The sequence below is a fragment of the Chiloscyllium punctatum genome, chromosome 38, assembly GCF_047496795.1.
Source record: "Chiloscyllium punctatum isolate Juve2018m chromosome 38, sChiPun1.3, whole genome shotgun sequence".
Lineage (NCBI taxonomy): Eukaryota > Metazoa > Chordata > Chondrichthyes > Orectolobiformes > Hemiscylliidae > Chiloscyllium > Chiloscyllium punctatum.
The window spans coordinates 37,315,582-37,340,662 of NC_092776.1; the positions used below are offsets into that span (position 1 = coordinate 37,315,582).

The 25,081-nt window shown below is 41.1% G+C and overlaps 1 protein-coding gene across 3 annotated transcripts in view; it reads left to right on the forward strand.

Moving 5' to 3' along the window:
* The first annotated feature begins 2,305 nt into the window (after window positions 1-2,305).
* The window catches only part of tcerg1l (transcription elongation regulator 1 like), a 739,617-nt gene continuing 716,841 nt past the window's right edge, over window positions 2,306-25,081 (forward strand). The window contains exons 1-3 of one of the 3 annotated variants that reach the window (XM_072557635.1): window positions 2,306-2,866; window positions 5,891-6,313; window positions 23,607-23,741. In XM_072557635.1, the coding sequence (XP_072413736.1) occupies window positions 5,993-6,313; window positions 23,607-23,741 (456 nt within the window). In that variant the 5' untranslated portion in view covers window positions 2,306-2,866; window positions 5,891-5,992. Of the gene's footprint in view, window positions 2,867-3,060; window positions 3,145-3,436; window positions 3,736-5,890; window positions 6,314-23,606; window positions 23,742-25,081 lie in introns of those variants that run through there. The other 2 variants (XM_072557638.1, XM_072557637.1) reach the window with 2 other exon arrangements.

The window sequence follows — 25,081 nt, forward strand, 5'->3', positions numbered from 1 at the left end:
GATGAACTGAAAGGCCACTATCTGCACTCTATGAAAAGAAGTAACAGCTCATTTTTGTGGGTGACCACTTGTTCTATCTGTAAAATTGATATATCAAAAACATTTTTGAACAAGATTAAAGTTAAAAGAAAACAAACTGATGTCAAGTTTTGGTGGGTGGTGAATATTTCCAACACCAAAGAATCTACTTAAAAATGCAGCCTGACTGTGTTTCTACTTAACATATTTTTCTTGTGAAGTCTCTGTATATCTTCGCTAGTATCTCTGAAGAGTCAGTTGACATCTGAGAGAAAGACTTAATGAAATTCTCTGACCTTGTAATGTCTCTCCAAGCAGTAACATCAGAGAAATCTACTATACGTTGTTGAGTTGCAAGTCCTAAAATGGGTGACCATTGGTCTTATAAACGAAGGCTGATATTGTGTTGGAAATCAAATTGTATATCGACATGTAAAAATTTTTCGATTACCAGCAATGTGTCAAGTATCATCTACCAGAATTGAATGAATTGCTTTGTCAGAATGTTCAGAATTGGATATTTTTAAACCCTTTTGTTCAAGGCTTGAAGTATTAGAGAAAGCTTATTATAGACACCAAAGAAAACAGTGCAGTCAAGACAGGAAAATGTTAAATCTGTGAGGTTACTCCCCTTACATCTCAACTGACTGTCTGTAGTTATCACAAATGTTGCTTTGACTCCTATCTGATAGTATTATTGATTTGAAAGAAAAAGTACTTACTTTTTCTAGTATTAGGATATCTATTTTGAATTCTCTGTGGCCTATAGTCATTTATATATGTCAGGATGCCCTGCCAAAAGCTAGCATGTGGGAATTCAACTGAAAGCAGTTGATGAGATAGTATCATATTTTTAGTTTTATGCAATCTTCTGACTCAAGCAATCAAAAAACAAATTTGCATGAAGTAATTTGTATGGCATTTTTCTGAGAGAAATATCCAAGTAAATTGATTTACTTTAATTTCAACAAAAAAAATATTTTGCCTTGGTTGCCTGTGTTTGGATTTATTATTGAACATGACGGCAATGTCACTCTTTATTTTTGTGATTTACCACCCTGTAGCTGTGAACAGTAAAAAGCCCAAGGGGTAAATAGCTGATAAAAACATTGCTTTATTTGGCTCTCCCCATTTGTGTGCTCTTTCTTTAAAATCTACTTTAAGCCTTTTATTAAAAGCGTAATTGCCATTTACTCTAATTTACTTAATATTCGCCAAATAACACACGTCAACCTAAACTTTGTCCTAATAAAGCAGTGGATTCCTTTAAGTGTGTCAATTTGCATTAATATTTTAGGACTTTAGCATACTAGCTAAGCATACTATTATTTTTTTTTAAAAGTCTCGACATCGTGGGCGGCACGGTGGAACAGTGGTTAGCACTGCTGCCTCACAGTGCCAGAGACCAGGGTTCAATTCCTGCCTCAGGTGACTGACTGTGTGGAGTTTGCACATTCTCCCCTTGTCTGCGTGGGTTTCCTCCCACAGTCCAAAGATGTGCAATTGGCCATGTTAAATTGCCCGTAGTGTTAGGTGAGGGGTAAATGTAGGGGTATAGGTGGGTTGTGCTTCGGCGGGTTGGTGTGGACTTGTTGGGCTGAAGGGCCTGTTTCCACACTGTAAGTAATCTAACCTATACATAAGGGAAGCACCTACATTAGTTACTTTCACTGGTAACTGGAACTATTACACTAATACTTTCCTACATATAAGACACAAGCTGTTTGAAAAGACTGCTTTTCTCTAAGCTTGGTAAAATTCTAACAATATGTAAAATTTGGCAAGGGAAGCACAGGATGTAATCACCCGAGGGAACTGTCAGAGCGTTTCATGTTTCTTGGGGTTCTCTGTTAGGCCTGTTGTAGTCTGATACCTTTCCTGACCAGTACTTGTAACTGAGTAATACAATAAAATGCTTCAAATTATCTTGCTTATTGCAGCAGCTTACAAAATACGATATGACTTCCAACTCAAACTCGAGATGCTTGGTCGACGGCTCATGGAATTCATTTAACAACCCTGTTCGCTTTGTGAATGTCTTCCCACCACCAACCCCCCCCCCCCCATTTTTAAAACTACATTGCATTAAAAATATCATTTCTCAACTATTGGAAGAACAGAAGTGATTGAAACAACGAGGGAAAGGATATTTGGAAATGTCTGTCCACGATTTTAGTTCTGGTTAACAGATGCCAGTCAGAGATAGATGGCAAACTCGATAAGTCAGTGCAGCCCGGTGAAAGGCAGCTTGTCTGAGTACACCTGTTTCCCAGAATCAGTTCATCAATAAAAGCCCTGACCCGCTTTCCTTTCTAATTATCGCGATAGAGTCGAATAGATGAAGTGACACTCGCCAAATTGCAGCAAGGCTTTGCTGGAGCACGACCGTATATGAAAATGCAAGATGAATTTTTTTGCGGGCAAGCGGCACTTGAGTCAGGCTGCTGGCTGTGGCGTTGTTTAGCTCTGGGAAGGGCAGGAGCTGAGGAGGAACATCACCATCTCTGGCTGTGAAGTGAGGGGCTGCGCTGCCGGAGCTCCCAGCCACACACACACAGGGCGATTAAGAGAAGCAGCGCGTTTAACAGAGTGTTCCCTCAGACAATTCGGGAGCCGGAGGTCTCTCCTCAGCCAACCTCAAACTCACACCTTCCCCCACCTTCCCCCAATCACTGAGCTCCGGAATCTCTTCACTGACCGGGGTGGGGAATGTAGAAGAGGAGTCTAACACAATTCTCTCAGAGACAGTGACCGTCAGGGAACAGAGAAGATTATCAAAAATAGAGAACCAGACAAGCTGCTTTAATTTGCAAACTCGATGGGGTTGAAGAGAAGACGCCTGCTCGAGGTAAGAAACTCTGTTGTGCTCCATTATTTTCTTCTTGCTTATTCCCCTTTACCCTGGTTGGCGTGTCCTCTTGCTGAATATCGGTGACTTTTTCCCTCCCTCCTCATCACCCCCTCCCCGGGAAACACACATTTGAAGAGTTCCCCATTTCATCATCAGTGCCACAGTCAGATCGGCTTGGCCGGACGGTGAATCGAAGGAGAGCCGGGGCTCTGCCCAAATCTGTCAAGTCCGAAACTTGTAGTGGGGGCCGTGCATCGGGTTAAAGCTGAGAGAGTGTGAGTGAGTGAGTGAGTGAGGGGATTTGTATTTATAGCGAGCGCCGACCGGGAAGGACGGGAGATTCCAGGTGATGGTAGTCAGCAGCACCCTCCCCTTCCCCACTCACACGGCGATTGTCTCATATTCACTGTGTCCTCAAAATTAAAAACAAACCACTTGCTTTCCCCCACTCCCCAAAATCCAGCCCCCGCCTCAGTTGTGGAAGGAGAGCAACACTGCTGTGCTGTGCCGTGCTGGTGGGAAGCTCGCACGGAGCTGTCTCTACTGCAGTCACGAAGCTGCTTGCAGCCAGATAGGATGCTGTCAGTTTGATCCAGTGAGAGAGCGTGCGGTCTTGTAGCTGCTCTCTCCTCCACGGAGCGAATGGACACAGCTCGGAATACTGCAAAAAAAGTCCTCGGCAGCACCAACCTTTGTGTCGCATGTGTGTACCAGACTCATTTGTTCCCCTAACTAAGAATCTGCGCTTTCAAATCGGAATTAACGTCTTGCTGTTGGGTTTGGTGGCAAAGGCTATTACTAAAGCTGGTACAACTACCTGGAAAAGATCAACATTTTCCATGTCAAATTGTGTTGTATCTTTCTCAGTAAGTTTTTTTTTCCATAAATTAAACCTCTTGCATGTTTTTGTGAGCAATTTATCTTATTTAATGGCTGTTTGAAAGATTTAGTTCAATGCTTTCATTTTGCCAACTTTATGCTTTGGCTTATTTTATTAATTCTCATGTGTATTCTTTTGCAAAAATAGCATATACAAAACATCAAAGTTGGCTTGATTGAGATTTATCGCCTGGTCATTGAGAATGTATTGCAAGAATAATATTGGATGTGAGCTATAGATATGGGAATGTTATAACTGAAACAGTTGTAAAGGCTGGCATTGTACACGTGATATTGTTTTGACAGGTTTGGGATTACTATAACTGAAATTTGGTGAGAATTTGTAGTAAAAATAACTACATCATTTTTCAAGTAAATAGTGTTTTAAAAATAAACATAAGATTTATGCTGAATTAGAAGACAGTTTGTTTGAAAACTAACAATTTATTTTTTACCTAAAAATAAATTATTTTCAAACGAACTGTCTACAAATTCAGAATGCATCCCATGTTTCCTTCTGAACCTCTATTTTGTTGTGTTTGTTTACTTTAGTTGTTAATTTTCTTCAGTCCATTTATCATTGGCAGTGTAACTGAAATTAGGCAAGCTATTAATGTCTGCACATAGCATTATGGATGCTGTAGTTTCCATAAGCAATTTAAAGATTTCTTTCAATGGAAATCTGGTTATTGAAATATCTAAAGCAGCTGTAAACACTGAATCTCAGACTGAATTTTGAACTGGAGATGAAAATCCTTTTAAAAAATATACATGGACTTGAGTTGCATATTGGAATCATGTGGAATCCCTCATGCAACTAACTCAATGGGAAATAGCTGGGAAGTTGGCATTTACCCTGGACCCCCTGAAAATGTTAATAAAAATCAGAGGATTTGGACTCACTAAAAATTAATAGTTACCCAGGAAAAGTTAGATTTGAAAACAATAGCCTAAACTCTGGTTAAAATGACCCCTTCCTTGAACTCTGCCCTATTGGACCCGACACTTGTCCTTTTCAGCAGAGTACCCATCTCCTCCTGCTTTCTGTTGGTGGAATGACCACAAACCCCTCCCAGATACCGCTGAACCGACCTGGATGTGACAGGCTGGTGTCCCTGGACACCACATTACTAATCTCATGACCCCTGCTGCCAGGTTGTACCCTTGCCAGCCCTAAATCCCACACCAATGAGCCCCCAGAGCCAACAGCTCCAGCTGTCAGCCTGAAATATCCCTGGAACAGACACCGGCTGATCCCACCTGACCTGGGGAACTAACACCCTTTACTATTGGCCTGATCTCTAAACACCCTCTTCCACCATTCCATACCCACTGCCAGACAGATCCCTTCCCAGCTACCAGCCTGATTTCCATGCTCTTGCCCTCCCATGGATCTGACACCAAACCAACCTATCACGTACTCGGTCCACATACCAAGTACCTTAACACCTTAACTAAATGACACTCAGCCCACACAGCATACTTACCCTTTCAGAACAATTTTCAAAGTGGCTGACTGTGCTACTGGACAATTAAATCTGAACGTGGTATATTGACTGCTGAAAAATTGGGTGTAGTTTGCACATTGATTCCCTTTGCTGCTAGACTTGTAGCATTCTGGAAAGATTCAGGATAAGAGGCTCCTATCCAGAAATCCCCAGCACAGAAGATATCCAAAGTGAAGTGAATATCTTCAATCCAGTCAGTGATGGAAATAGAAGTTTTGATTCCAAGTGGAATATCTGTCCTATTAATATGGTTGTAGTTTGAAATATCACTGGTTCAAATGACTTCTTCATCCGTAAATTGCATATAATGTCTCAAAACCTAAAAAGCAAATGCTTGAATTTGTTGCTTGCTATGACTGAAGGGGAGGAACACTTTGATGGGATGAGAATGATGGCATTTTTATTGAACTTTTAAACAATTTTCTTATTATAAAAGTACTGTTTATTGCTTTCATCCACATATGTGAGGGAAAGGAATGTGCTTTGATTGTCACCAAGTCATGGTGTCATTAAGTGGTGTCAACTAATTACGCATAGAAACTGAAAGTATTGTTTACAAAGTGTTTGTTGCTCTGGAGCTTTGGAAGAATGTTGTTAGCCAGTAGATAATACAATGTTCTTTTTCTCAAATTAGATGAACATCTGGTAGACCTGTACAAATGTTTGCTGATTCCCACGTCACATTGCACAGCTTCCCTGTTCCATCTTTGTTATATATTCTGCACTTCATTTGACAATGTTTCTAAAAGGCAACACGCTGGGACTGTGGGATGTAAGGTGTAGAATGCTTCCTATTCCGCGTTCAAAAGGACAACATCAGATCTGGCAGATGAATGGAGAACCACCTCCCTGGATTTGGACTGCTCCAAATGTACCTGGCCTCTTCAGAATAATTGGTCCTCCGCAGCTTCTTCCTCTGGCCTCTCCACACAACCCACCCGAGTTTCTACAATCGCCACTGGGATGGCAGGTCCCTTACGATTCTTTCATTCCTTTGATGGTGATGCCTTCTCCACCAGAACAAGCTGTCCTGCAGCTTCCACGTCCAAATATGCAGGTAGGGAATGTGATACAACAGTAACTTCCACTGTAACTTGCTGCCATAACAAAAGGATACTCTTAAAATAATACTGCAAGATACACAAAAAAGTGCAAGGAAATTAATGTGCTTCTACAATGTTAATATGCCATTGTTCATTCATCAATTCATCTTAGAATCAGAGGCTGAAATTATTTACAAAATTGACAATGATATATCTTTAACCTCACTCTTATGAAAACAATAACAATGATTGATTTGATTGACTGGTTCAGTTTCTCTGGTGGCTTGTTGGATACTAAACTATTAATAACCATTGACATTGTTCCCAAGAAAGACTATTCAAGAGTTCCCATGTAGGATGTTGAACAGTGATTGACCATTGAACAATAGTTTAGGAGGAGGAAAAGCATGGGGAAAGAAAGAAAGGATCTTTTGGAAATCTTAGATGGAAGGGAATGAAGTGACAAGGTGGGGGTGCTGAGCAAGGGGTGGGAGTTATAATTGCTGAAGCGAAGGCTACTAATAAGACAAGTGGATGAACCAAGAAATGAGAAGGAGACCGGTGTTGGAAGTGTGGAAAATGCATATAGGGATATATGGTTGCTTTAGATTTCAGAGGTAGAGAGAGGTAAGGTCATGGAAAGATTTGAAGGTAAGGAAGAGAATCTTAAAGTTGATTTTCTGGAAGAGTGATCAGTTGGAAAGCTGAAAGTAAGGCAGGACCTGCATTAAAAGTAAAATGGTACAGATGCTGGAAATCTGAAAGAAAAGCATAAATTGCAGGAAATACACAGCAAGTCTGGCTGCATCTGTGAAGAAAGAACCAAGGTTAATGTTTCCGGTCTCTCCACAGATGCTGAGTATTTCAAACAAATTTTGTTTTTAACTTTAGGACCTACTGTGGTCACATCATTCTGAATGGCGTGATATGGAAGGTGGGAGTGAGATGATGGTACTTGAGAGGTGGAAGGAAGAAAACTTGGTAATAGGCCATATATAAAGAGAAATTTGTTTTGAATTGAACAGGATGCACTCTGAACTTGATATGAGCTTACAGCTGATGAAACTGAAGGATTTGGGAATTAAGGTACATAGATTTTTGTTATACATACTAGATTGACAGACACAAAGCCTAAAATATATAACATATCATTCAAGGAAACCTGATTTGGGTAGATGTCATGAAAGGAATTATGGGATATTATTCTACAAATGTTAAGTAGTACTGATTCCATTTTACAAAAGATATACAAGGAACTTGTGAAGTACCTTTTAACTTTTCACTGAACTTCTGAAAAATATTTTTTGTGTTATAGTGATATAGTTTCCAAGTATGATACAATGAAAAATGGGCTTAATCATTGCCTTCTCCTCCTGTGGCAGCATATATCTCAGAACATCATAATTGCTGTAGTGATGCTTCACTGCTACATGATAGAATGATTGCCACTGTAGTTGTAAACCTATCTAAGCAACAATGCTTTGGCTTATAGCACTTTAACCATTTGTAAGTGTAATTTTAAAAATGTGTATTGATTGAGTCAGTGACTTATACAATAACACCCTTTAGAGACTTGAAATTACAAATTGCTTCATCTTTTGCATGTGTGATTTATGCTCATCAGAATTTCTCAACTGTAAAACCCCTATCAGTCAGATTTAATTATTTTTAAATGTACTTAGGAAGCAAGAAATATAGCATAGTTCAGCATAGACATTTTGTTCTAGTTTAGAATGAAAATCTACATTGAATCATAGGTTCAGTATTAGTTATTACCATGTAAATGATTTGGACTATTTACTGCCTTGCACACTAACTGTTCTTTTGGAAATAAATGATGTTAATATGTTTACAACTACGCTAACACAGGCATATTTTGCTAACATCTTATCATACATCTTTGTTGATACATTTTCTGAGATGCTTATCTTACATTACTTTTGACACATGATTCTAGAAGCTCTAGGTGCGTCATGAAATTTCAATTGAATGTGAATTCTGGTACCTAGGCTATTTACAAGCTCTTCATAGTAATATGGATGTGAGGGGATAAATAGGGTGCAAGGTAACATGGGTGGAAACTATGCTTTGTAATACCCAATGTACTTTATTGCTTAAGGTAGTTATTGCAATCCTTAGCATTGGGAATAGAAAGTTTGGATAATGGAAAGTTTTTCATCTGTTGAGCACAGGGAAATGTGGTGGATGTTTGGATTTGAGCAACAACTGTGCAATAAAGTTACAAATATCTAATTTTCTGGTAGAAACTAAACTTGTCTCCTATTCTGCACGAAGAAGTACACCGATTGCTCAGTGACCATTAAAAGCAAATATTTGGAGTCACCCAAAATCTAGAGAGAATTTCTTGAAAATAATTGGCTTATAGAATATCAGTGATGGGCAAGATAGTGGGATTTTTACTTAAGAACATAATGGAAAATGCCATGAAGAAAAGCTAACATGAGTTTCAAAAGAGAAGGTCATGCCAAAACAGTCTTTCTGAATTCTTTTGAACACATAACAAAGAGCAGATCAGGATAGTGTAAATGTAATAAACTTAAAAGGCCTTTGATAAGATACAGAATCATGACTAAGATCGCAGCATATGAAGTTAGAGGACAAATAGCAGAATAGATAGCAAGTTGGAATAAAATGAGTAGAAATTAAAGGCATTTATTCAGGCTAACTGTTGGAGATTTGTCCAATTATAAATAAAGCCTGTATGCGGATCTTGTGGAATTAACGAATACTGGTTTATTTCACAATATCATGGAAAGAGAGATTGACTGCATACATGTAAATGGGCACTTTGCACAGCTGAGTCAAAAGCCCTCTTCCCTGAGCCTCAGGTACAGTCAGTTCTTATAGGGTTACAAGAGATTGATGTTAATTACAAGACAATACAGTTTCAATCACAGTTCAGGAACAATACTGCTAGTCCGACAATATCGGTCAGTTAACAATGGCGACAGGAGGTTAATCTACAGAAATGGGTGCTAGTATTCAGCATCCTGGCTGCAATATTTTCATAGGGCAGTGAGCATTCATCTCCAGTATCCTGGTGTCATTTAGTCTGCGTGGGCGTTGTGGTGACTGGGTTCCTGGGGAGAAAGGGAGTGCCCTCGGGGCTGCAGAGGCTGCGATGCTATTATGATCTTATTAGCAGGCCATCTAGATAACATGTTCCTTCAGTCAGTAAGGGCTTAGGTAATGGCACTTTTACTGTCTGTCCCTGAGTGTGGCCAACTTGAGGTAGCAGTGGCATTATGGGTAGGCCCTCTTTGGCTAAAGTGATGCTGGAAAAGCACAGCAGTTCAGGCAGCATCCGAGGTGCAGCGAAATTGATGTTTCGGGCAAAAGCCCTTCATCAGACTTTTGCCCGAAACGTCGATTTCCCTGCCCCTCGGATGCTGCCTGAACTGCTGTGCTTTTCCAGCACTACTCTAATCCAGAATCTGGTTTCCAGCATCTGCAGTCATTGTTTTTACCTCTTTGGCTAAAGACAACCATAGTGTCTGTAAGCAAGTGGTCGGTGGGTAAAGTGGTTTTTCCTTCTCCCACACTAACAAAAGTTGGAAAGTGGTGTTCAACACATTCAATCTTGAGAGCACTGTGGCTCAGTATTTCCATCGAAAAGTGTGGCGCTGGAAAAGCACAGCTGGTCAGGCAGCATTCGATGAGCAGGAGAGTCAACGTTTCGGGCATACATTAGGAATGTCCTGTTGAAGGTCTTATGCCCGAAATATCGACTTTCCTGCTCCTCGGATGCTGTCTGACCTACTGTGCTTTTCCAGCATCACATTTTTCAACTCTGATCTCCAACATCTGCAGTCCTCACTTACTCCTTTACTGTTTACATACCTAATTTGGACTTCAGCTAGCGTTCCCTCTAAGCTTTTTTTTTCTTTTTTTGTGAAAATAGGCCCTTCAGCCCAACAAGTTCACACTGACCCTCTGAAGAGTAACCCACCTAGACCCACCCCCCTACCCTATATTTACCCCTGAATAATGCACCTAACCTACACATCCGTGAACACTGTGGGCAATTTAGCATGGCCAATTCACCTAGCCTGTACATCTTTGGATTGTTGGAGGAAACTGGAGCAGCTGGCGGAAACCCATGCAGACACAGGGAGAATGTGCAAACTCCACACAGTCACCTGAGGTTGGAATTGAACCTGGATCCCTGGTGCTGTGAGGCAGCTAGCCACTGAGCACTGTGCCACCCTGTTGTGTGCTCGTGTGGCTGCACAAAAATCTGTTGAGTGTTGGACACTTAATAATTAAAGCTGCACATATCCTAGAGTTAAGTGAGGCTTACTGTCACTCTAAACCACCCACAAACAACTGATAGATTCATGCGCAACAGGAAATTAGCAGACAAAACCAAGACTGGTGTGAATAAACAGGTGAAATGTACTGGTGTCAGTTCTTGAAGCTCGAAGTTATGTCTGCATTTCTCATTCCTGTGGTCTGTTCACTGTTTCCCTTCTTACTGGCTGTTTGCTTCCTTCTGATTAGCCACCTCGCTCTCAAAAGTCGATTTTCTCTGCTCACTCACTCACTTACTTCTTTCCTGTCAGTATGGGAGGTTTTGGGGAGGAAGACTGTGAGCTGTAAGCAAGCAGCAAATGGAAAAGTCAGAAAGCAGTGAGATGGATGCCTAGTGGGGGAGACAGTGAGTCAGGAGGAGGGAGTTGGTGTGCAGGATTTTTAGGTCAATTAATCCCATGAGTTGGTCATTCTGTTGCATCTGGTTTTGCAGAGACATTAACAGCATAAGAGTTTGTGAAAAGTTTTGGATTCCTATCCAAGATGCCCAAGCAATAAATGCAAAGATTCTTATAAGGTTATTTCATGGCACCTTTTAAATTTTGCATGCATCCAAATACAGAACTCATTTCCCCAGTTACTTTTGTACGCATTTTTGGATGATTCACTTCTAAAATGGTGAAACAGTTTTTTACTTAAAAAAAACTAAGTGGAATACATGCCATTACTTCCCAAAGCTTTCTTTAACTTGCATTCTCATTATTCCTGAGATTCCATTCTCTTTTCACTACAATGCTTTCTTTCCCAGTTCCCAGAGGTTCCTTTCCCCTTCAATATTCATTTAATATACAGGAATATTGTGATCCTCACCCTCCACCCTCTCCAAGTTCTCAGGGCCACTTTACCTCTGCCTGATTAATGACAAGGTATTTTCTTCACTATCCATGAAAGGTTTAAGTAAAGAAAACTAAAATAACCGAAATTACCATTTCCCCCATAAATCAATTTAAAAGGAATGCCTCCTTAGCTCTTCATATTTTGATCTTATCAAATTGAAACAAAAATTCCTTGACTTGAGGCATCACCACCATTCAATTTTTCTTCTGTCAAGTTGCTAATGCAGAAGTTAGCAGTTAAAACATTTACAAGTACTTCTCTCGAATAATGGTTATGGTACTGAACTTACAACTTAGAGGTTGAGAATTTGGGTGCCATCATGGTAAATTTAAAATTGAATTCAGTGACTCTGACAATTTGTGGATGAACACGTTGCCTTGTTAATGGCTGGGAGTTATTTTCTTCTTTTTATAACTTTGGTAAACTTTTAAAGAAGCAAATTATACCTTTTTTCATTCTAATATGATACACATTACCTTGATATTGATGTGTATAACAAAATTCAATTAGTGCATTGATGGAAAAGGTGAGATGGAATTTTTTTGAGACTCTGCAGTAAGTAATTAGCCATAGTCTACCAACAGCCATTAGCATCTCTCTAACAGAAAGGGGAAGAGACAATTGGTTATATATAGCTTGAAGGGCACGGATTTAAAAGTGTGGGGTAAGAGAAGGTGGCAGATGGATGACTGATTATATAAATGATCCAGTCTCAAAATTTGAAGGCAAAAGCCAATTCACATCATAGTTAGCAGAGTTTAAAAAACAATTGTGACAAATTACAAGAAAACATAATTATGGTTGTGGGGGTGTGAGGTACATGTGGGAGGAGCAAGGTTAGACTCTGATCGGCTTGGAGAAGGACTTTGTTCTCTTATATGGGAAAGAAGATCTCTGTTGTGGGTGAGTTCTGGTTGTGTGGGTATGGGGAGCTGGTGGTCATGGTGGAGTGTGGGAGGGATATTTCTTGAGAGGTAATTCTTGCTCCCACGCAGACTGCACTCCCATGATGACCTCTGCCTTTCTGCAAGGTTTGGGAGACCCAACTGTCACAGTTAAAACTTAAAATAAAAAAAAGCAAATCCAAGGCTTGGCAAACTGCCAACATTCCTCCTGGGAGTTGGTTAGTACGCAAAGCTTATCCTGCTGAAGTAAAAGCTGAATGTTGGTACATTAGAGACAGCTTCTCCACACAGTTCTGCTTGTTAGGAAATTAAATCAACCACACGTTCAGGCAGGCCAACAAATACTACTCACTTTGCCATCTGCCCCATATTTTAAAAAAAGTCTGAATGGATTAGATAAGAAAAGAGTTCCAGGGACAGAAATCATTAACAAATCATTAACAATTAGCAATAACACCAATAGCTTGCTCAGGGCGATACGGTGGTGTAGTGGTTAACACTACTGCCTCACAGTGCCAGGGACCTGCATTAGATTCCAGTCTTAGGTTAATGTCTATGTGGAGTTTGGCATGCTCCCTGTGTTTGCTGGGTATTGAAGTTTCCCCTCACAGTCCAAGGATGTGCAGGTTAGGTGCATTGGCCATACTAAATTGCCCTGTTGTGTTGAGTGATAGGGTTATGGGGATAGGCTGGGGTGTGGGTCCAGGTGGGATGCTGTTCGGAGGGTTGATGCAGGCGTGTTGGGCTAAGTAACCTGTCTGATATTCTACTTTACATAGTGTCGTTAAGAGTTCCAAGTGCCTCACAACGGTATTATAAAGTAAAATTTGACAAGTCACACAAAATGTAAGCTCAATCTTGTTCAAGCTTTAGGTTTTAAAGGATGAAAGGGAGAAAGGAAGGTGGAGAGGTTTAACAATGGAATTCCAGAGATTGAGGCCTAGGCAGCTGAAGGCTAGCAGCTGAAGAAAGCACTGAATGGCCTACTCCTGCACCTATTGTCTATTGTCTATTGTCACTGCCAGCGTGGAGCAATTAGAATCAGTGATACTCAAGAAGCCATGATTAAATGATTGCATGGAGATTTGCAATGAATGAATGGAGATTTGTGGTGTTGGAGGAGATTAATGAATAAAAAGGAGAGGCAAGACCATGCAGCAGTTTGATAGCAAGGATGGGAATTTTATAATCGAGGGATTACTTGACTGGAAGCCAATGATGTTCAGTGAGAGCAGGTTGATGGGTGATTGGGACTTATTCTAAGGAAGAAGGCAGCCAATTGTTGAAGGTTTTACAGAGGGTGGAATGTGAGGGGCCACCCAGTAGTGCGTTAAAAGTGTGAGGCCTAGAGATGGCAAAGGCATGGATGAAGGTTTTAGCAATCGATGATTGGAGGCAGGGAAAAAGTCAGATAATGAAATAGAAAGAGACAATCTTTGTGATAATGTGGATGTATGGTCACAAGCTCATCTCAGTGAAATATGACACAAAGGCTGGGTGGGATTCAGTTCAGAGAGTTGCTCATGAGAGGGATGAAGTTGGTAGCAAAGGAACAGAGTTTGTGGCAGAAACTGAAAACAGTGTTTTTTTTGTTTTGTACTTAATTAGAGGAAATGTCTGCTTATGCAGTGTTGGATATTGGACAAACAATATCTGACGTCAAAGAAAATGGAGAAAGATAGTGGTGAGGTAAAGCTGGCATTCTTTAATGGGCTGACCCACCTATGACTTCAGAGCCTCTGCAATGTGCTTTACTCTTAAATGGTCTTTGAAATGACCTAGCAAGCCACTCAGTTCAAGGCCAATTCAGGCAGGGCAACAAATACTGCTCGCTTTGCCAGTGATGCCCACATCCTAAGAAAGGATTTAGAAAAAGATGAAAACTGATGTCAAAGCCAAGTACTCCAAAACCTATTACAATGAGAGTGTGGAGTCTATACATCAGCAAAACCCACCTTTAAAGATAGCTGGAATCCTATTAGGGCTGCAAGGTGTTTTTTCTCTTTGCGTTTGTTTATTTGTAGCAACGCTCGCATCATTGGCGTTTCACCCATAGATTCTACCACAGGACAATGGGAGACTGGCCTTAAGATTCATTTATGATTGAAGAGTTGTTGAAAACGTTCTTTCCAGTATTGACAGGTGGCATTGTCATTCTTAAACAAGACACCACTCTATGAAGAAAAGATTTTGTTGTTCGATTTTGGTCCAGAGATGACTCTCATATCTTCAAAAAGGCTTGCACATCATGACATCAAAGAATCCCTGTAGTGCAGATTGAGGCCATCAGGTCTGCATCAACTTTCCAAAGAGCATCCCAAGCAGACTCAGTACACCTTGCCAAAACCCAACACAACCTTGCATTTCTATGGCTAAGCTCCCTAATCTGCACATCTTTGGACTGTGGGAGAAAACCAGAGGACTCAGTAAAAACGTGCACAGACACAGGGAGAGTGCACAAACTCCACACAGACAGTCACCCAAAGCTGGAATCAAACCTGGATCCCTGCTGCTGGGAGTCAGCAGTGCTAGCCACTGAGCTACTGTGCCACCCTAATAGTCTGACCTCACCCAGACTTTCTCCTCTACCATATGTCCTTTAACCCTGGGATTTGTCTTTGGATGTCAGTGTTAAGTTGCTGAAGTGCTGCCTCTTGAATTATGATGTTTGGTTTTTCTGTCAGGTTTGCTTTGGCTCTTGGAGGTCACATTTTACAAAAATGTCTTACAATTAAACCCTTCTGCATTCCTCAGGATAATGCTATAACCAATCAGAATCCACCTGTCCTGTATGAGAATTAAGATTGACAGTTAACTGTTCTTGCTGCATCTCTATGCCTACTATGGTCCAACCAATCATAGGGTCATAGAGATATACAGCATGGAAACAGACCCTTCAGTCCAACTCGTCCATGCCAACCAGGTATCTTGTATATATCTAGTCCCATTTGCCAGCATTTGGCCCACATCCTTCTGAACACTTCCTGTTCATATACCCATCCAGATGCCTTTTAAATGTTGTAATCGTACCAGTCTCCACCAGTTCCTGTGGCAACTGATTTCATACATGCACCACCCTCTGCATGAAAAAGTTGCCCCTTAGGTCCCTTTGAAATCTTTCTCCTCTCATCTTAAACCTATGCCCTATAGTTTTGGCTTCCCCCACTCTGGGGAAAAGACCTTACCTATTTATCCATGTCTCTCATGATTTTAGAAACCTCTATAAGGTCAGCCCTGAGCCTCCGACACTTCAGGGAAATAAGCCCCAGTCTATTCAGCGTTTCCCTCCAGCTCAAATTCTCCAACCCTGGCAACATTCTTATAAATCTTTTCTGAACCCTTTCAAGTTTCAAAACATCCTTCCTGTAGGATGGAGTCCAGGATTGCACAAACTATTCCAAAAATAGCTGAACCATAATCAGCATTCTCATTTGGTGTAAAATGGTGTTTCCTCTTTTCGGGTCTGTTTCTTCCATCCCACTTCTGACGAGTGCAAAATGAAAACCTTCAACTTCTCTTCTTTAAATAATCTTTAATATTCATATTGGTCATGAGTAACACTTGAAATTCCATTCTTTTATTGCTCAGTTTTAGGGCTAAGACATCATTTTTCTTTTACTTGGACTCTTGTGCCTTCTAATACCTTAGTGTTTAGTTGGATGTTCTATTTGAAGATGTATCCCTGTGTTTGTTTCTTCAGCTGCCAGTCCACACAAAGGAGGGTCTGGCCAAGGGCATTGAAATCACGTTGAAGTTTTGATAACTCATGCATTGTAATTGTAGTTCTTTAGTTTTTATTCTCTTGTGGGTAGTGGGCTTTGCTGGCTGGTCCAACATTTATTGCCCATCCCTAATTGCCCTTAACAAGGTGATGGGACTTGCATGATTTTGACCTCTCAACACTGAAGGAATGGTCGTTTATTTCCAAGTCTGGATGGTGAGTGATTTGAACATGAACTCATGTGTCTGCTACCTTTTGTCTTTCTTGATAGTAGTGGTTGTGGGTTTGAAAGTTGCTATCTAAGGAGCCTTGGGTGAATTTTGCAGTGCATCTTGTATATGGTATACACTGCTGCTACTGAGCACTGGTGATGCAGGAATTTTACATTTGTGATTGTACCAATCAAGTCAGCTGCTTTGTCCTGGATGGTATCAAGTTGCTTGAGTGTTATTGGAGCTGCACACATCTAGGCAAGTGGACTCATCAAGGCATGCTCATCACTGGTGTCATGGTGATGGTAGGCAGGCTAAGGGAGATACACCACTGCTAGATTTTTAGCCTTTGACCTGTGCTTGTTGCCACCTACATGAATGGTCTGGTTCAATCACTTGTCATTGTCAACCACTAGGGTGTTGATAATGGGGTGTCTGTCACGATAATGTCAAAGGTTAGATTTTCACTTTTTGGAAATGGCCATTGCCTGATACTTGAGTGGTGTGAATGTTACTTGTCAATCCAAGTCCGGATGTTACCCAAATCTTACTGCTTTTAGACATACACTGTCTCAGTATTGGGGAAATTGCAAATAGTGCTGAACATAATGCAGTCATCAATAAGCATCCCCACTTCTGATCTTATAATGGAGGAAAAGTCACTGATGAAGCAATTGAAGATGGTTAGGCCTAAGTACTACCCTGAGGAACTCTTAGAGACGTCTGGGAGCTGAGATGACTGACCTCCAATACCATAACCATCTTCCTACGTGCCAGGTATGACTCCATCCAGTAGAGTGTTTGCCCCTGATCCCATTGTCTTCAGTTTTGCTGATGCCACACCTGGTCAAATGTGACACTGACGTAAAAGGCAGTAGCTCTGAAATTCAGCCCTTTTGCCCATGTCTGAACCAAGGCTGTCATGAATTGAATTGAGTTGAATTCGCTTTACTGTCACTTGTACTCAAAGTTTATAGTCGCTATATTGCAGCACAACCTTAGATACAAAAGTACCTAGGTACTGATACTTAAGATCAAATTCTTAGGAAATGAAAATAATTGGAAAATAAATAAATAGTCCAGCATTATTGGTCATAGGAATAAATTGGAAAAATAAGGAAGTAAAAAGTTCAGAATATCGGGGTTTCTGACCCCATCCATGCCAGCACCAAGCCTCAAGAGAAACTTCTACCACCTCGCTGCTGCCTGCACCAGACCCACCAATTTATGCATGATCTCTTCGCCACTGGAGCGACTTCACTGGTGCTGCTGAACCCACACTTGTCCCACAACCAGGAGTCCCTGGGTCTGCTGCCTAGGGGCCATGAGTCGTGCTCCAGCTGCAGATGTTGCCTTGCCAGCGGCTGCCAACCCCAATCGCAGGAGGAGATTTTTTGTCACTGTCGACGGCCTGGTGCCAGGAAAACGACCTCACGACTACCGTTGTCATTCACAAAATCTGGGTGGATAACCTCACTGCTGCTGCCATAGCTACAGGCCCTGAACACCAGTAGGATAACCTCACTGCCACTGCCACAGGCCCCGAACACCGGGAGGATAACCTCACTGCCACTGCCACAGGCCCCGAACACCGGGAGGTTAACCTCCCTGCCAAGGTCCCAAACACCAGGAGGATAACATCACTGCCACAGCTACAGGCCCTGAGCACCGAGTGGATAACCTCACTGCCACTGCCACAGGCCCTGAACACGGGGAGGATAAGCTCACTGCCACAGGCCCCGAATAAAGGGAGGATAACCTCACTGCCACTGCCACAGGCCCCAAACACCAGGAGGATAACCTCACTGCCACAGCCACAGGCCCCAAACACCGGAAGGATAACCTCACTGCCACAGCTACAGGCCCCGAACACCGGAAGGATAACCTCACTGCCACAGCTACAGGCCCCGAACACCGGAAGGATAACCTCACTGCCACAGCTACAGGCCCCGAACACCGGAAGGATAACCTCACTGCCACAGGCACAGGCCCCGAACACCGGGAGGATAACCTCACTGCGGCTGCCACAGGCCCTGAACACTGGGAGGATTAACCTCACTGTCACAGGCCCTGAATACCAGGAGGATAGCCTCACTGCCACAGCTTCAGGCCCCGAACACCAGGAGGATAACCTCACTGCTGCTGCCACAGGTCCCAAATCCCGGGAGGATAACCTCACTGCTGCTGCCACAGGCCCCGAACACCAGGAGGATAATCTCACTGCCACAGCTACAGGCCCTGAACACCGGGAGGATAACCTCACTGCCATAGGCCCCGAACACCAGGAGGATAACCTCACTGCCACAGGCCCGAAACACCGGGTGGATAACCTCACTGCCACAGGCCCCGAACACCGGGAGGATAACCTCACTGCAACAGCTACAGGCCCCGAACACCGGGAGGATAACCTCACTGCTACAGGCCCCGAACACCAGGAGGATAACCTCACAGCCACAGGCCCTGAACACTGGGAGGATAATCTCACTGCTGCTGCCACAGCCACAGGACCCGAACTGCCGCTGGCCTCCTGTCACCGGGAGAATGTCCTCACTCCTGCTGTGGCCCCCTGTTGCCGGGAGAAGCCACATCCACCACTTCACATGTGGCCCACTCTCACTGCCATATTGGTACTGCCAACCGACCCATTACAGAAAAGAAGAAAACAGAGAGCCAAAGAAAAGGAAAATAAAGCAAAAGGAAAGAACAGAGGCAAAATTAAAACAAAAAAGGAATGGAGTTGATGACATCTTCCGTCACTTTGATCGAGGGTTGACTGTTGGGGTGGTAATTAACTGGATGTGATTTGTCCTACTTTTTGTGTGCAGGACATATCTGGGCAACTTTCCTCACTGTCGAGTAGATGCGAGTGTTGCAACTGTACCGGAAAAGCTTGGCTAAGGAAGCAGCAAGTTCTGCAGCACAAATCTTCAATGATATGAAGGGGGAGGGGGAGAGAGTGTGTTTGTTGTATTTGTCAGTTGGAGTGATGATAGGAGACAGAGGGTAATGTTGGAGGTTTATTTTTCAGGCTGGAGGCCTGTGACCATTGATATTCTGCAAGGTTTGGTGCTGGGTTCACTGGGTCTTGTCAATTTTATATAAATCATTTGAATGAGAATTTAAGAGGAATGATTAGTAATTTTGTGGATGACACCAAAATTGGTGATATAGTTGACAGTGAAGAAGGCTATTTAAGATTACAAAAGGATCTTGATCAATTGAGCCAATGGGCTGAGAAGTGGTAGATGGCATTTAATTGGATAGATGCAAAGTATTGCATTTTTGGGAAAGCAAACAAGGGCAGGACTCTGGAGGCATTGATATTATCACTGTTAATCCAGAAACTCTGCTAATTCAGTATAAAAGAATCTGGAACTAAGAACCTCATGATAACCATGAAACCATTGTTGATCATTGGAAAAACCGATCTGGTTCTCTAATATCCTTTAGAGAAGGAAACTGCCATCCTTACCTTGTCTGGCCTACATATGACTCCAGGCCTACAGCAATATGATTGACTCTGAACAGCTCTCTGGGCAATTAGGGATGGGTAATAAATGCTGGCCCAGACAGTAACACCCCATGAGTGAATTTTAAAAAAAGAACATATACAATTAAATATAGTGTCCTGGATAGCGTTGTCAAAAAGAGAAACTAGGGGTTCTTTAAAAGTTGTGTCACATGTAGACAGGGTGGTCAAGAAAAAATGTAGCAAGCTTGCTTTCATTGTTCAGACCATTGAGTATTGGGATTGAGATGTCAATTTGAGGTTGCACAGGATGTTGGTGAAGCCATGCTTGGAGTACTGTGTACAGTTCTGGTCGCGCTGCCTTAGGAAAGATATTATTAAATTGGATAGGTTTCAGTGAAGATTTACCAAGATGTTTCAGGGAATGAAGTGTTTGAGTTATAAAGAGACGTTGGATAGGCTGGGACTTTTTGATTGGAGTGTATGTGGTTGAGGGGTCACTTTATGGAGGTTTATAGAATCATGACGGGTATAGAGAAGCTAAATAGCAGGGTTTTTTTCCCTAGAGTGGGGGAAATTCAAGATTAGAGAGCATATTTTTAAGATGAGAGGAGAAAGATGTAAAAGGGACATGAGAGGCAACTTTTTCCACACACAGTGTGGTTCCTCTTTGGAATAAAGTTCAGAAGAAATGGGAGATGCAAGTACAGTTACAACATTTAAAAGACATTTGAACAGGTACATGAATAAGGAGCATTTGGTGGGATATAGACCAAATGCAGGCAAGTGGGATTAATTTAGTTTGGGAGACTTGTTTGGCATAGATGAGTAGGACTGAAGGGTCTGTCTCCATGCTGTATGACCCTCTTACTCTATGAATCCACTATTGCTGAAATGTTGTATCCAGCTCTTCTAACTTATTCTCAATATCGAGTGGAGTGAATCAAATTGGCTGAAGACTGACATCTGTGATGCTGAGAACCTCTGGTGGAGGCCATGATTGATTCTCCATTTGGTAATTCTGTTTGAAGTTTGCAGCAAATGCTTCAGCCTTATCTTTTGCACTAAAGTGCTCAGCTCCCTTGTTCGTGTGGATGGTGATATTTGTGAAACCTCCACCTCCAGTGAGTTGTTTAGTTCCCAATAGATTGGGCAGGATTGCAGAACTTGGATTTGATCTATTGGTTGCAGAATCGATTAGTCCTTTCTGTCACTTGCTGTTATATTGCTTGGCATGCAAGTAGTTCTGTTTTATAGCTGCATCAGGTTGACACCAGGTTTGATCCCCAGCTTGATGGTACTGGTTAAGTGTGGATATACCAGGCCATGCAGTTGTCAACTGTATTGGATTACAATTCTACTGCTAATGGCTCACAGCACCTCATGAAGGCCCAATCTTGAGTTGCTAGATCTGTTTAAAGTCCATCCCGTTTAGCACAATGGTAATACCCTCAACATGATGGAAGTCATCATTTGGAGATGCCGGTGTTGGACTGAGGTGTATAAAGTTAAAAATCACACAACACCAGGTTATATAGTCCAACAGGTTTACTTGGAAGCACTAGCTTTCGGAGCACTGCTCCTCCATCAGGTGTTTGTGGAGTATAACATTCTAAGACACAGAATTTATAGTAAAAGTTTACAGTATGATGTAACCGAAATTATGTATTGGAAAAGACCTGGATTGTTTGTTAAGTCCCTCATCTGTTAGAATGATCATGTTGATTTCAGTTCTTTCATATGTAAATCACAAAATGTTTTTTAGAAGTTACATTCTGAAGTGAACTTTAACAATTGGTGTCTGTTAGCCCAGATAATGTATTGAAGGTGTGAGCTTCCCTGTGTGATACTGTCTGTGCCACAATGTTTATACTGATTTTAATCTTTAAAAAAAAATTACAGAACCTTACGTGGATTCATGCAGTTTTTGAGTGAAGTAAAATTTAATTCTGCAAGTATACATTCACCCCACGAACTTGTATGTGTGCATGTGAGTGTGAGTGTGTGTGGCGGGGTTGGGGGGTGTTGCGAGTGTCTGTGAGAGAGTGGGTGCATGTGTATGAGTATAAATGGGTATGTCTGTGATAGAGTATATGCGTATGTGCGTCAACATGATGGAAAGTATTCTTTGTGTGAAGATGGAACTTAGTCACTCATACAGATAATGTCATGTGAGATTGTGGAGGCAGGTGTGAGTGTAGGGTTGTGGAATGTGGTCATCAGCAGAGGTTTCCTTGTCAATGTTTGATCCGATGCCATGAGACATCATGGGGTTGAGAGTCAATGTTGAGGACACCTTAGACAGCTACTTCCTGACTTTTTGACTGTGCATTGTCTGGTATCACCTCGCAACCTTGGAGCAATGTATGACCCTGCCAGGAGTAAGCAGTTATCGAAGGCTTAGAAGGTAGAGCTTCACAAAGGGAAGTGCAACAGGTGGTTTGGGTGTAGTAGGGTGCCACAAACACTTGTGAAAGAGCAAAAAGGTATTCTGTTTTTATTGAGGAACAATTGTCAGAGATCAAGGAGAAAACTTCTGCTCTTCTTCAAAATAGTATGATGGGACCTTTACATTAACCTGTAAGACCAGAAGGGCCTTGGTTTAATGTATCATCCAAAAGGAAGTACCTTTGACAACCCAACACGTCCTGAGTGTTGTGCTGGCAATTGTGTACTGAATGTTGTAGAGTAAAGCTTGAACATATTGACTTTGAGATGAGAGTTCTTCCCACAGAGCCATGGTTGACAGTGTTTGCAGCAAATGGGTTAGTAGGACAAGGTTTGTAGCAGGTTGTAAGACTCACACAGGATATTTTTGTTATACTTGATTTTTAAATTTTAAGTGAATAGTCTAATGTGTAAAAAGGAAATTTTCTGTTCGTTTTGAAAATGTTCAGGGTTTTTGATGCTCTGAATAAATATTAGTTGAAAAGTCCTTGTTCGTGTTTCATTTAAAATAAGATTAGCCCAACCTTTGAAATATTATACTTGCTGCCTATCCATCGTGGTTATGTAGTGGTGCTCGCTAGCCTTTGTAAAATACTATCAGATACAAGCTATCATTATCCAAGCCCAGTGCTTTCCAATATGAAAAATTGATCAGCTCATAGTATGAGTTGGCCTTTGTGCACAGTTTCCTCAGAAGTGTTTAAGCCTGTGTTGCTTCCAGTATGTTTTGCTCCCTATGATGGCAAAGAAGGAAAAGTTCAGTTGCCCTTGATGCATAGATAGGATAAATTATATTGAAATGAAGAACATATAAAAGGTTATTTTTATGTATTTGTGCCGAGAAAGAGTTGGAGTGCTACAGTATTCATCTTTCACTGACATATGTAGCATGAAGTGCATTGAGCTGGTCGGAGATTGTTGAATCTGTGTTCGCTGGAAATTATTTTAGAATTTGCTTTAGGCGAACTTTACCAAGTTGTCTGGTATACACACTGCCAGATTTCCACTGAAAACAATGAAAATAAAAATTGAATGGTGTGTAAGATGATTGTCTAGTCTGCTCTTGATCATGTTCTGCCCAGTGGTAAAAGTAAAAACTCCCCCATGGTTCATCAATCAGAATTTACAAATGTCTATCTCAATCAAAATTATATTTATCCATTTTGAATTTATTCCAGTGATTTTTACTTGGTCACATTCATTACTGCTATAAAACTTCTGTTCAAACACTTCAGGCAGCAAAACTAAGTAATCTTCTGATTAGATAAGCATTTTTATTTTGTTTTAATACAGTAAATCAAACTATAAGAAATTTGTGTCTGATTAATAAAACTTGTTTTCTTGCATGCAAAGTGTGACAAACATTGTGTGTTATTTTTACAGTGGGACCGCATAATGCATCCTTCAGTTGTAGGATTTCCTCCACCCGTTGACTTTATACCTGTAGTTCCACATATGTACACCTCCTGGAGACCATCAAATAAAGGTTGGGAAGAAAAAAGGAAGCCCGATTGCAAAGTAAGATTAATGTCTAGATGTAGTACACTATTAAAATGCAGGTCTCGTTTTCTTGATATCCCAGAGTGGTTGTTGAGGAACCTGACGCATGTTTTACATTCCAGTAAAAATATGACAAACCTAAAATGAGAGGCCTTTTTTGGAAAAGAGAAGAAGCATTGGGATGTATGAATTCCTGCTGGAAATTTGATTTGATAGTGCTCCTATGAAATGCTTTGGTATATTACATTCTATAATCGTTATTTAAAATGTGGATTGTTGCTGTTACTTTTAAAGTTCTAGAGACCTACAAAGTAGGTTGCGTTGTTGGGAATACCCGTCTTCTACCTTTCGTTTATAGTCCACTGTTTATTTAGTTTTCTGGTAGTTTTAAACTTCAGTTAATCATTAGCAGAAAATTTCAGTACTGAAGTACTTTTGTATTGTTTCTAATTAATATTATAATTATTAACGTCAGTTATTTAATTTGTGTCATCTGATAATTCAGTTTTTAGCACTTAGTTTCATTTTATATTGCTATTGAAGAATTCAAATTTTTTAGAGTTCCTGCTATTTGCAATGTTTTAAATCTAACGTCTGACTCATTGACAATTACTAAAATATACAGGATGTGTCTTTTAGTGAGTATACCTCAATTGGATCAATTTACTGACTCTTATTCTAAGGTTCAGATTGTAAGGGATTTAAAAATAACCCAGCATTCTTTTGACATCATTTGGACAAAGGTTTTTTATTCCAAAACTTTCTTTGTTTTGATGAATTGAATTAAGCTTGAGAGTTGACCTACTAGTACAGTGCTAGAATATTGATCTGCTGTTTCTCCTCCGGTTTCCAATAAGGAGCAACTGTTACCTGTCTCATTTTGGTCAGTGGAGGGAGAAAAGCTTTACCAGTGATGGATTGCCGAGAGAAGAACTATTGTGCTTTCCAAAACAAAAGTATATTAAGAATAGGGCAGGAAAAGAAAAGTATTTGAAAACATCATATTGAATATAGTGCATGTATTGCACACATATGTGATCTGATGCACTTATGTTCCCCTGTTCTACTGCATAACATGTTAATTAACATGACCAAATCCATCTTAACCATTGGCTAATTTGTTCTATCATAGCAACATTTCCTGAGCAAATCTAAACTACCCAAATGGCTAACTTCCCAACCTGATCATCCATTTCCTGTCTCCTTCTTTTGCTGAAGTTGCAGTAAAGCAGAGAGAAGTTAATTAAAACAATTGAAACATTGCTGAAAAGAGATAAGTCTTCCTGAAGTTTTGACTTAACTCTTCAAACAGAATAAAAAATTTCAAGCAATCACAACAATTCATAGTACAGGAGAAG